General features: G+C 41.7%; 1 protein-coding gene across 1 annotated transcript in view; it reads right to left on the reverse strand.

Moving 5' to 3' along the window:
* LOC115117740 (long-chain fatty acid transport protein 6) overlaps nt 1-8,247 on the reverse strand; it is a 24,356-nt gene extending 16,109 nt beyond the window's left edge. The window contains exons 1-5 of the mRNA XM_029646235.2: nt 7,688-8,247; nt 5,421-5,624; nt 3,192-3,350; nt 993-1,117; nt 283-477 (exon numbers count right to left, since the gene is read on the reverse strand). Of these exons, the coding sequence (XP_029502095.2) occupies nt 283-477; nt 993-1,117; nt 3,192-3,350; nt 5,421-5,624; nt 7,688-8,225 (1,221 nt within the window). The 5' untranslated portion in view covers nt 8,226-8,247. The remainder of the gene's footprint in view (nt 1-282; nt 478-992; nt 1,118-3,191; nt 3,351-5,420; nt 5,625-7,687) is intronic.
* Nucleotides 8,248-13,185: the final 4,938 nt, after the last annotated feature.

Here is a 13,185-nt window from a genome sequence, read left to right on the forward strand (position 1 = left end):
AAAACAAAAAACTGTTTGACATAGAAACACCAGATTTTCATTGTCTTTAAAAATAATAATAATAATAATAATATTTGTTTATAATGAAATATATTAATACAATTCTACCCATGAGGCGCTTCTGGTCGTTGACTACAGGAAAGAGTTACATGAAGAGGAGAGTCTAACTCGCTGCAAAAGTTCTTCGTCCAGCGTAGCAGGCCTGCGAGTTTTATCGTTTGGGTATCTAAGTGATCTAAACCAATCCCAGTTAACTACAAAGCAAAGTGCTCCATGCCTGACCTTGTTGAAGTAGCCCGCCCTTCCGATGGGTCCTATTTCATTGGTGTAGTTGACAAAGCCAATGCTGGCCTCAGTTAAACCGTAAGCTTCCCGGACATTGATTTTCCCAAAGCGTCTGGCAAACTCCCTCCAGACATCTGCCCTCAGACCACTCCCTGCTGCAACACGAACTTTGTGGGCACTCTCCTCAGGGACCTACAGGAAACAGATAACACAAAGAACACTCACAATCTATTACTGAGTAATTACAAAGCAGTGATGTAACTACTGTGTAGTTCACACTGGTTATTACTGTGTAGTTTACACTGGTTATTACTGTGTAGTTTACACTGGTTATTACTGTGTAGTTACGAAATTGTAAAGGCAACTTGAGGTTTTACCCTGTAGGACCTACAATATACTAGTAGTGTACTGTGATATTATAGAAGTAATCTCTTTAATCCTTGTCCTGGAGACCCACAGGGTGTGCAGGCTTTTGTCCTAGCCCAGCACAAACTCAGCGGCGTCTCCATGACCAGGATTGAAGAGCACTGGGCTAGCACATGGGCACTGGGCTAGCACATGGGCACTGGGCTAGCGTTCATGTCCAGAGTCAATTCCAAATCTTCTCACTCGGCCTACTCAAGAGACTAATTGAACTAAATAACGTGTGAAAAGTGAGTGGGAAAAACCCCCCCAGACGAACCAGAGTGATGAATATAAGGTCTTACCACAGGTTGGTTGACCAGGTAGCGACAGAGCTCTCCGACATATTGAAATACGGTCACATTATGTTTCACACAGTCTTTCCAGAATTGACTGGCAGAAAACTTATTTTTCAATATGCACGTTGCCCCTGGAAACCCAAATAACAAAAAAGACATGTTAGAGTAACGTTACATTAGTCACCATAACAACACAAATAAACGTTTATTTATTTAACTTTAAAATTTGTAAATCAGATAATCCTCCCCCACCAACAGTGAACACGCGTTTTAACATATTCCTCATGCGTTTTAACATGCGTTTTAACATATTCGTCACGCGTTTTAACATGCGTTTTAACATATTCCTCACCGTTTTAACATGCGTTTTAACATATTCCTCACGCGTTTTAACATGCGTTTTAACATATTCCTCACGCGTTTTAATATGCGTTTTAACATATTCCTCACGCGTTTTAACATGCGTATTAACATATTCCTCACGCGTTTCAACATGCGTTTTAACATATTCGTCATGTGTTTTAACATATTTGTCATGCATTTTAACATGCGTTTTAACATATTCGTCATGTGTTTTAACATATTTGTCATGCATTTTAACATGCGTATTAACATATTCCTCACGCGTTTCAACATGCGTTTTAACATATTCGTCATGTGTTTTAACATATTTGTCATGCATTTTAACATGCGTTTTAACATATTCGTCACGCGTTTTTATATCCGTCATGTGTTTTAACATGCGTTTTAACATATTCGTTATGCGTTTTAACATATTCCTCATCTCTTTACCTTTGATAGGACCTTTGTTTCGGGTGGGCAGCTGGACGGCACATTTAGGAGCCCTAAACTGTATTTACTATCGTTGAAATGAGACTATGACATCATGTTGAAGTGCCTAACCCTATGACAATATAGACACCCATGATACTTTTTTTTTCTGCTACCACATCCTAACCCCGGAATCTACAACGCACGGGTATGTATGGTTGCACTTCCAGGAATTGTGCGACTTTTGTCAGATTTCCCCCACCGCCACATCTTTTCCCTCCATGCTAAAATTACACTGTGGGAAATCTAGTTAGCTAGCTGGGAACCAGTCAAACGATCCCCATTGAGAAAATAGGAACCTTGACCGGGGTAGTTCTGGACTTCCTTTGGTTCTAGAACTCATAACTTTTTTTGGGGACTGCGCTCGTGACCATCCAGACAAAACAGAAAACCTTGTTTTGAAGTCATGACCTGGGAGGAGCTGGCAGGCAACCCAACCCAACAGCAGGAAGAAGGAACAGCAGGAAGAGGCCTGTCATTTGGGAACCACTGGTCTGTACACTAATGTATATGTGGCAACAAATATTGGGAGCCAACCTGGGTTAAAATACTGACATCTCTCTCTCTCTCTCATATATATATATATATATATATATATATATATATATATATAAATATAAATATATATAAATATATATATATAAGAGAGAGAGAGAGACAGAGAGAGAGACAGAGAGAGAGAGAGAGACAGAGACAGAGAGAGAGAGAGAGAGAGAGAGAGACAGAGAGAGAGAGAGACAGACAGACAGACAGAGACAGAGACAGACAGAGAGAGACACAGAGACAGAGAGAGACACAGAGACAGAGAGAGAGACACAGAGAGAGAGAGAGAGACAGAGAGAGAGAGAGAGACACAGAGACAGACACAGAGACAGAGAGAGAGAGACACAGACACAGAGACAGACACAGACACAGAGACAGAGAGAGAGAGAGAGAGAGACAGAGAGACAGAGAGACAGACAGAGAGAGAAAACACTGTATACGTGCTTGATTGAACTTGCCGACTGCAATGAAACTAATAGGAAAGTCTCAAAAGTGCAAACCCCTCCCACCTGGCAATTCAGGCAGGCTAAAGGAAAACAGTTGTAACATCTCATTATCTGAACCCATGTGTGTTATGGAACCTAGAATAGGTGCAGTTTGTTATTCTGCGTATACACTGTAGTCCACTGAATTAGTGACACAGCCTCTGCTACGAGTACAGTCACGGCTGCTGAGGGAACTCTGATTTAAAGTGCAATACAGTTTACCAGTCTCAATTCAATCACATGATTTTTTAAAATGTTTTGGGGTCCTGTTTTTAGTGCGACTTCTGATGACAAGCTGTGGCGTCAATGTATCAGGAGGAAGAACGTATTGAAAAGGTTTCCTCACCGAGCTGTATACATCCACCAATACCCAGAAGAGAGGCGGTCATGTGGTATAAGGGCAGAGTGATGTAAATGTTGTCATCCGAACGGGCCCCGCACAGACGAAGGAAGGCCATGCACATGACTGCTTTGAGATGGCCCACCCGGGCTGCCTTAGGAAGTCCTGAAAGACAAAAAAAAGAGTGTACAGTGAAGATGCCTCTAGAGATGCTGATCTTGGGACAGTTTTGCATTCTCCCCACTAAATGGTTAAGGATAGGATTGAGGGCGGGGAAGTTGATCATAGAGCTGTACCAATGGGAAAACACCACGGAGCGGATGAAAACTACACCACTCATAATGGCCACGTGACATTAAACATTCTCACATTATGACATCATTGATTTCTACTGAAGAGTTTAAAAGCTTTTCCCTCAAACTGCCAAAGGCACACAGCACCAACAGTTATGTTTATTGTATCTGCATGAACAAAACTTGACTGAAAGTATGAGAATAGATTGGAGCATTGGTTGGACAACGGTCAAACAAGAGGTTATATCTGTCCCGTTTCACTGCATATCCCAACTCCTCCTGAGAGAGTGGGGTCACAGCCAGGGATCAGCAATTCCTGACAGTAACCCTTTGGAGCAATAAGGCCAGATCAACAGATTTCTAACACCTTTCGGCTCAGGGATCTGAACGAGAAACCTTTCGATTATGGGCCCAACGCTCTAACCAATAGGCTAGCTGCCGCCCTGCCCGGCCGGGCTAGCCGACCTCCGACCCCGCCCTGCCCGGCTAGCCGACCTCCGACCCCGCCGGCTAGCTGCCACCCTCGCTCAACCAGTTATAGCACAATGAAATGATAACAATTTGGACATGAACAATGTTTCATCAGAAGAGATTGGCTTCATCCAATGTGGCAAAGCCGCAAACTGCAAAAACATTAATTTTTTTACATTTTGCAACGGAAAACTAAAATGACCATTTCTTATTGGACAAGTCCAGGTAGTCCCTCTCTGACTTCTAGGTCCACACCAAAATACAATTGACCTTAAGGTCCTTGATGTCTCTTTTATGAAGTCTACAGTAAAGGTTAAGGTTCAGCAACATTCTTGGAAGTGGCCTGTCTCTTTTAACAGGGTGTGGGTCTTGTTTTACTACTGCACAGAGCCCTAGTAAAGCCCTCTCCCGGCAAAGCCATGGAAAACCCCTGGTAATGAAGGGGCATTGGCAACCATTTATACACATTTAGCACAAATTCACCAGTACTAGACGCCGAAGAAAAAGTTAGCTTGATATCAATTTGAAGCACATTTCCTTCTCAGTAAAATTAAGTTGTTTCAGACACTGTGAATTACAACTCTCCTTGGGAACCCGGGTTGGCTAAGAAAACCCCTCCTTATATTGGTGTTGAACAGAGCTGTTAAAAGTGAGCGTGTGGTGCCAGCTTGGAATAAATGACAGAAATCTGTCCGGCTTAATAGACGTGCTGCTGACTTGTGCCTTTCGGCGTGGAAGAACTGCTTTCAACCTAGTGCCATAGGGTACCCATAGCTATTTTCCCTTCTCGGGCCTCTATCGCAGGGTATTGGCAGACAGACATTTAGGTTCTCTTCCCTTATGTTCTCTGATAATAGCTGTAGGCTAGTTTCCGTCTTCATGCAAACGTTTGCAGTGATATCCAGGCAAATTATTTTATTTCAGATACTATGTTTCCGTATCTATGCAAATTCCCATCCATTCACCTTTTGCCTTGAGAACAATGTTTAAGATATGGAGTAATGGCCCCGCATGCATATTCAAGTCGACATCAAAATAAAAAAAATATTTACAATGCAATTGCAAATAGAATTTTCAGAATCCAGTTTTTTATTATTTAAAATTTTATTTATGGTTACTGTCACCTCTGGAGGATGCCAACTCCAAGCCATATAAATGAAATACATTCTCTAAATCATTTTTTTAAGCGGCCAGTGCTATAGTTTAGTGTAAGCATTCACAGCATCTTTTGGAGTCGACTGCACCCGTTCTTCCTGATATGAAGTTGACCGTATCAGAATAACGTACTACTGTGGCCTGGTTGGTCTTGTGGTAATGCGTCTATAGTTTCAGCAGAGGTTCGAATCCAGACTACTGTTCTTTGATACAAGCTCTCTCTATATCCCTCTATCTGTTCAAAAAAATAATCAACATAAACCTTAAAAAAAAAAGAAAAAGAAGATTTATTTTTTTGTAAGGATTAGTGTACTACCGGTTGTTCCTGATGTGAAGATGAACAGGAAGTTGGACATGAGGTCAGCTCTAGGACAGTCAGGTAAGGCCATGTCTGAGGCCTGCTCCACCTTGTCCAGTAACGTGTTGACCCCTTCATGAGGGCAGCCAATGTCCGTGACCCACACCTCAATGGCATTCTCCTTTAGAGAGGGTAACACCTCGCCCAGTGAAATCACCAAATCTGTATGAGAGAAAAAAAAATACAAGTGAATGTTGGGGGTAGGGTAGCAAAATTCCAGTAACTTTTACCAAAATTCCCATCTTTTCAGAAATCCTGGTCAGAAGATTCCAGGAACCAGGAGGAAACAAACAGGAAATCCAGAACCTCCAACCAGGATTTCTGGAGAACCTGGGAACATTACCAAAACGTTGCAACCCTAGCTAGGGATGACTTGTACAGGCTCTATTTGGAAATATACGGTACATTCCCTGCTGCTACAAGCTAAAGGGCAGATGAACAGATTTCTAACACCTTTCGGCTCAGGGATCTGAACGAGAAACCTTTCGATTATGGGCCCAACGCTCTAACCAATAGGCTTGCCGCCACCGCCGTTGCCCTGTGGGCTAGCTGCTGCCCTGCCCAGCCAGGCTAGCTGACCTCCTGCTGAGGCGGCAGGGTAGCCTAGTGGTTAGAGTGTTGGACTAGTAACCAGAAGGTTGCAAGTTCAAACCCCCGAGCTGACAAGGTACAAATATGTCGTTCTGCCCCTGAACAGGCAGTTAACCCACTGTTCCTAGGCCGTCATTGAAAATAAGAATTTGTTCTGAACTGACTTGCCTAGTTAAACAAAGGTTCAAATATATATATATGACATCAAAAGTAAGATACAACAAATACCTACCCTCATTCACATAAGGCATTATAACTCAAACAAAATACCCACCCTGGTTCACATAAGACATTATTCAAACCAAACGTAAAGCCAGTTGAATTGAGTAAGGGCCTTAGTTGTGCATGCACTTTAAATATTTCATTCCTGCCTTGAGTTTATAGTACATAGAGATTGACCTCTACAATGTCATGAGCATGATGTGAAAAGCCTCTATAATAATAATAATAAGAATTATTGAATAAGAAGACTAGAATATTTTTAATATAGTACATGTAAGAAAAACGGAGAGAGTATGGATAAATTGCTCAATGCCGTTCAATCTCTTATTTGAGCAATAACGTGCATGACGGAATGCTTTGGTGACGAAGTGTTTTGGTAACTGTGAATAGAAACACAAGCCTATGCATACTAACTTAATCTACTTATCCTTTGCAATGCTCAGAAGAACTTTGGCCTCTCGCAATGAACTAACTGTAAATCTGTAAAATAACAATATTTTATATTACTATGTGCTCACCTGGGAATAAAGGTTATATTCAATATAAATCATTGTCCATGAAATGCTATGAAGATCCGTTTCACATTCAGGAGATGTATGTATGTATGTATGTATGTATGTATGTATGTATGTATGCATGTGTGTATGTATGTCTGTGTGTATGTATGTATGTATGTCTGTGTGTATGTATGTATGTATGTATGTATGCATGTATGTATGTATGTATGTGTGTATGTATGTCTGTGTGTATGTATGTATGTATGTCTGTATGTATGTATGTCTGTGTGTATGTATGCATGTATGTCTGTGTGTATGTATGTATGTCTGTGTGTGTGTATGTATGTATGTCTGTGTGTATGTATGTATGTCTGTGTGTATGTATGTATGTATGTCTGTGTGTATGTATGTATGTCTGTGTGTATGTATGTATGTATGTCTGTGTGTATGTATGTATGTCTGTGTGTATGTATGTATGTATGTGTGTATGTGTGTATGTATGTATGTATGTATGTATGTATGTATACTAACGGTATCCCTATGTGTCCACCCACATATGTTTGAATACAACAGCCTACATTGACCATCAGATTACAGTATCACCCTCATTATTATAAAAAATATATATATTTACAACCACCAGTGCACATTGATACGCAACGCAGTTGCGAACAGTACGTTACATCAAACCATGCAGCTTTACGACATTCAAAAACATTGGAGTAATTATGCAATGTTTCCTCTCCTAATATGAAGTTATGGCATTCAAATGTGAACGTGGTTCAACATGCCCAAATCGTGCAAGACGTCGTGCATATGTTTGAGCTTGTTACATATTCTGAAAATGCAGGTAGACATGTGTCAAATACGTAACACTTTTTGACACTATCTTGATTGGCAGCAATAATTAATTACCTGCGCCTACGACGAGCGATTTCGCTCCGCAACTTTCAAAACAAAATTGGAGCGATTTGGATTTGATATTGAAATTGAGGAAAGCGACCTCGCAGCCCAGTTTACTGAGTCCGAACCACACACAAATAAAATCAGGCTCATTGCTCATCAGAAGAGCGACAATATCACCCTTCTTCAAGCCACCTTCGGTTCTGAAAACTTTAGCAAATTGGTTGCTTCTTTTATCAACGTCCTGGTAAGTGAGCGTTTGACCCTCAAACACTATGAAAGCCTTGTCAGGTATCTTCTTTGCCTGGTAAAGAAAGCTATCGAGGTAAGTGGTGACTCCTCTCTGCATACGAGACTTCAACGCCTTTCCAACCTTCCGAAAGTTTAGGTAATAAATCAAATCCACCCAAAACAATGGGTAATTCATCCTTTGGAATACCAGAATTGCAAAAAATCCTGCGGCAAATGTAGTAAACATCCATGTCACCCATATCATCATCTTTACTCTCCAAAGAATGTCAGCTTGTAAACGTTCGGAGATGTTTACCATAGGATTTAAATGCCTCTAGTATGCACATGCTACCGCGCATGCCCAAGGACATCACTTTCCCCATTGCGCAAAACATGTAGCCTACAACAGAGTTTCCCAAACTCGGTCCTGGCCCCCGGGGTGCACGTTTTGGTTTTCCTAATTTGTTATGGTTTAGGTTTAGGATATACACATTGTATGTGTTATAGCTCTTATACATATAATACAAGTCAGGGACCGTATGTCAGGGAAGCAGGCTAATTGTAGATATTCTAATTGTAGATAAGAACAGTTAATTCAGAACCTATAGGTCTAAGTCAGTTGGCCCTAGTGCTTAAGAGTGTTGGGTCACTAAGATTTGCTGGTTCAAATCCCCAAGCCAGCAAGGTGGGGAAAAAATGTTCTTCAGCAAGGCAGTTAACCCCCAACAACAACAACTGCTTTCTCAATCTGTGCTGTGAAAGACAAGGAAGTTTATTTATACATTCCCACATCAATGCACAATGTTACCTACACTATGCTTTGCAGGTTCCTGTGTCAGAGATCAGGTTGACAGCATTGAGTTGTTGGACATTAATGTAGTGTGTTTTAACATGGAATCAATGTCCATCCCCTCAATGCATGTAATTACGCAACATTTAATATGTTTGTCTCTTTCTCCTACTTCCTCTTTAAAAAATGCACTATAAACTTAGTGATAATGTACACAGCAGAGACTGATACCATTCTGGGTAAAACAAAACATGATAAGGTGTGGACTCTGTATGCAATCAGCTTGAATGACTGCAATGTCAACAATGTGTAAGGGCTTCAGAACATGTATATACTATGTACATGAACATATTACTGCTTGTAGTCATATCAGGTCGTCCATGTCAAGACTATACTCGTGCCCTACATTAAACTGGCACTACAGCTACTAATATAGCTATGCAGTACACTGTAGCATTCACGACATGATGCCATTCCGCACACCAACCCCCCAAGTATCGTGATCATTTTCACTGTGAAATATAAATCTTTCATTTGCGCCGTATCGTACACTGTTTTCTCTGCTACCGAACGGCAAGTGGTACCCGAGCACCAAGTCTAGGACCAAAAGGCTCCTGAACAGCTTCTACCCTTTAGACATTTACATTTAAGTCATTTAGCAGACGCTCTTATCCAGAGCGACTTTAGCCGTTAGACTGCTCAACAATTCATTAAAAAATCGCCACCGGACAATTTACATTGACATTTCGCCCCGACCTACAGATTACCATAACACCCTGTATATAGCCTCCACACTGACTCTGTACCGGTACCCCCTGTATATAGCCTCCACACTGACTCTGTACCGGTACCCCCTGTATATAGCCTCCGCATTGACTCTGTACCGGCGCCCCCTGTATATAGCCTCCACACTGACTCTGTACAGGTACCCCCTGTATATAGCCTCCACATTGACTCTGTACAGGTACCCCCTGTATATAGCCTCCACATTGACTCTGTACCGTAACACCCTGTATATAGCCTCCACATTGACTCTGTACCGTAACACCCTGTATATAGTCTCCACATTGACTCTGTACCGGCGCCCCCTGTATAAAGCCTCCACATTGATTCTGTACCGGCGCCCCCTGTATATAGCCTCCACATTGACTCTGTACCGGCGCCCCCTGTATATAGCCTCCACACTGACTCTGTACCGGCGCCCCCTGTATATAGCCTCCACACTGACTCTGTACCGGCGCCCCCTGTATATAGTCTCCACACTGACTCGGTACCGGTACCCCCTGTATATAGCCTCGTTATTGTTATTCTTATTGTGTTACTTTATATTATTACTTTTTATATTAGCCTACTTGGTAAATATTTTATTCTTCTTGAACTGCTCGTAAGGGCTTGTAAGTAAGCAGTTCACGGTGAAGTCTACACTCGTATTCTGCACATGTGGCAAAAAAAGTTTGATTTGATTTGGTTTGGCATAAGCGTCACAAAAATGTAATCCTTTTTTGTTGTTGTTGAGTGAATATATATCTCATTGAGGAATAGGTTGACATGGTAACATACATTCTTCCATTAATGACACATGGAGAAATATTTCTCCATTTATCTTTCCAAAACAAATGACAAACCTCAGAATTGTTGCTTTCAAAAAATGGCTGATCAACGAATGAAATATGGGTTTTCATTGATCAAAAGGGTTAACGATCCACTACAAAACAACAAGAGCAATCTGTATAATAACTTTCACGAATAACCCTTTGAAAAATTCTTGTAAAATGTTTATATATGCTTATAAATACTTTCTATATTCTGAAATAAAAAATGAAGACCACACCTCAGTGGGATAAGATTTGACGAGTCGTGTAAAACTGAGTTATCGACTTATATATAACTAGTAAGTAGAGTGTGATTTTCTGTCAGGCACTTGTTCAACACTTACTCAGGGGCAGACGGAAAACCTTTAGGGCAAAGGTCAAGTTTAGCGTTGTGATCCTAACAAATGTCAGATTTTTTGGAATTTCCTGTATTTTACTGGCAACCATAAGGTTTCAATGCTGAAATGTTAACAAGCACGCAACCATGCCATCTGTCTGTGTTGCAGGAAATTACAGAACCAAAGTTCACTTCGCTATATTAACCATAAGCTTACCATTAAAACATAGGACAAAATAAGAATATTTTTGGAGTTCTAATAATTCTTAAATTGCAGTTTTACAGTCATGGCAGTGACTTGCAGGATTTCATGTATTTACAAAACTAATACCAATACAACTTCATTTATTTCATGAAGGTATGTGTGGTTTGTTCCCCCCTGGATCAGGTTATGGGTCAAGTGCCTTGCTAAAGGGCACAGCAGCAGTAGGTGGAACCTGAGATTCAAATCAAATGTTATTGGTCACATACTTAGCAGATGTTATTGAAGGTGTAGCTAAATGCTTGTGTTCCTAGCTCCAACAGTGCAGTAGTATCTATTTTATTTAACCTGTATTTAACTAGGCAAGTCAGTTAAGGACAAATTCTTATTTACAATGACGAACTACCAGGGAACAGTGGGTTAGCTGCCTTGTTCAGAACAACATATTTTTACCTTATCAGCTCAGGGATTCGATCCAGCAACCTGTCGGGGAAGACTTCTCTATTGTGTTATTGACTGTACGTTTGTTTATCCCATGTGTAACTCTGTGTTGTTTGTGTCGCACTGCTTTGCTCTATCTTGGCCAGGTCGCAGTTGTAAATGAGAACATGTTCTCCACTGGCCTAACGTAATCACACGTAAACTCGTACATCGCCTTGGTCCGTACAATTGCCCTTATTTTAGCGCCCCAAAAACGTAATACTTCCAGATCAACTGTAATGTCAATACCATTGTAAAGCACAATTTCTCCCCTTTCCAACAGAATCAATTACATGACCTAAACGCTGCCCGTTTCTGCATAATTCAAGCAGGCAATGAGCCCCGTCGGGTCTTAGGTCCTTTGCTGTTGTTCTGGGATTGATTTGCCCTTTTCGCACCAAGTACGTTCATCTTTCGGAGACAGAACGCGTCTCCTTCATGAGCGGTTTGACGGCTGCGTGGTCCCATGGTGTTTTTACTTGCGTACTATTGCTTGTACAGATGAATGTGGTAACTTCAGGCATTTGGAAATTGAGGTCTTGGCTGATTTCTTTAGATTTTCCCATGATGTCAAGCAAAGAGGCACTAAGTTTGAAGGTAGGCCTTCAAATACAGCCACAGGTACACCTCCAATTGACTCAAATGGTGTCAATTAGCCTATCAAAAGCTTCTAAAGCCATGACATCATTTTCTGGGATTTTCCAAGCTGTTTAAAGGCACAGTCAACTTAGTATAGGTAAACTTCTGACCTACTGGATTTGTGATACAGTGAATTATAAGTGAAATAATCTGTCTGTAAACAATTACTTGTGTCATGCACAAAGTAGATGTCCTAATCGACTTGCCAAAACTATAGTTTGTTAACAAGAAATTTGTGGAGTGGTTGAAAAACGAGTTTTAATGACTCCAACCTAAGTGTGTGTAAACTTCCGACTTCAACTGTACATATGAGATGAGTAAAGCAGTATGTAAACATTATTAAAGTGACTGGTGTTCCATTATTAAAGTGACTGGTGTTCCATTATTCCAAGTCTATGTATATAGGGCGGCAGCCTCTAAGGTGCAGGGTTGCGTAACCGGGTGGAAGTTGGCTAGTGATGGCTATTTAACAGTCTGATGGCCTTGAGATAGAAGTGGTTTTCAGTCTCTCGGTCCCAGCTTTGATGCACCAGTACTGACCTCACCTTCTGGATGATAGCGGGGTGAACAGGCCGTGGCTCGGGTGGTTGATGTTCTTGATGATCTTTTTGGCCTTCCTGTGATTTCGGGTGCTGTTAGTGTCCTGGAGGGCAGGTAGTTTGCCCCCGGTGATGCGTTGGGCAGACCGCACCACCCTCTGGAGAGCCTGTGGTTGCGGGCGGTACAGCTGCCATACCAGGCGGTGATACAGCCCGACAGGATGCTCTCAATTGTGCATCTGTAAAAGTTTGTGAGGGGTTTAGAGGCCAAGCCAAATTTATTCAGCCTCCTGAGGTTGACTTCTTCACCACACTGTCTGTGTGGGTGGACCATTTCAGATCGTTTGTGATGTGTACACCGAGGAACTGGACGCTTTCCATCTCCACTGTGGTCCCTTCGATGTGGATAGGGGGGTGTGCTCCCTATGCTGTTTCCTGAAGTCCACGATCAGCTCCTTTTGTTTTGTTGAGTGAGAGGTTATTTTCATGGCACCACTCTCCCAGGGCCCTCACCTCCTCCCTGTAGGCGGTCTCGTCATTGTTGGTAATCAGGCCTACTACTGTTGTGTTGTCTGCAAACTTGATGATTGAGTTGGAGGCGTATGTTGACACGCAGTCATGTGTGAACAGGGAGTACAGGAGGGGGCTGAGCACGCACCCTTATGGGGCCCCTGTGTTGAGGATCAGCGAAGTGGATGTG

This window comes from Oncorhynchus nerka, linkage group LG4 (assembly GCF_034236695.1).
Source record: "Oncorhynchus nerka isolate Pitt River linkage group LG4, Oner_Uvic_2.0, whole genome shotgun sequence".
Lineage (NCBI taxonomy): Eukaryota > Metazoa > Chordata > Actinopteri > Salmoniformes > Salmonidae > Oncorhynchus > Oncorhynchus nerka.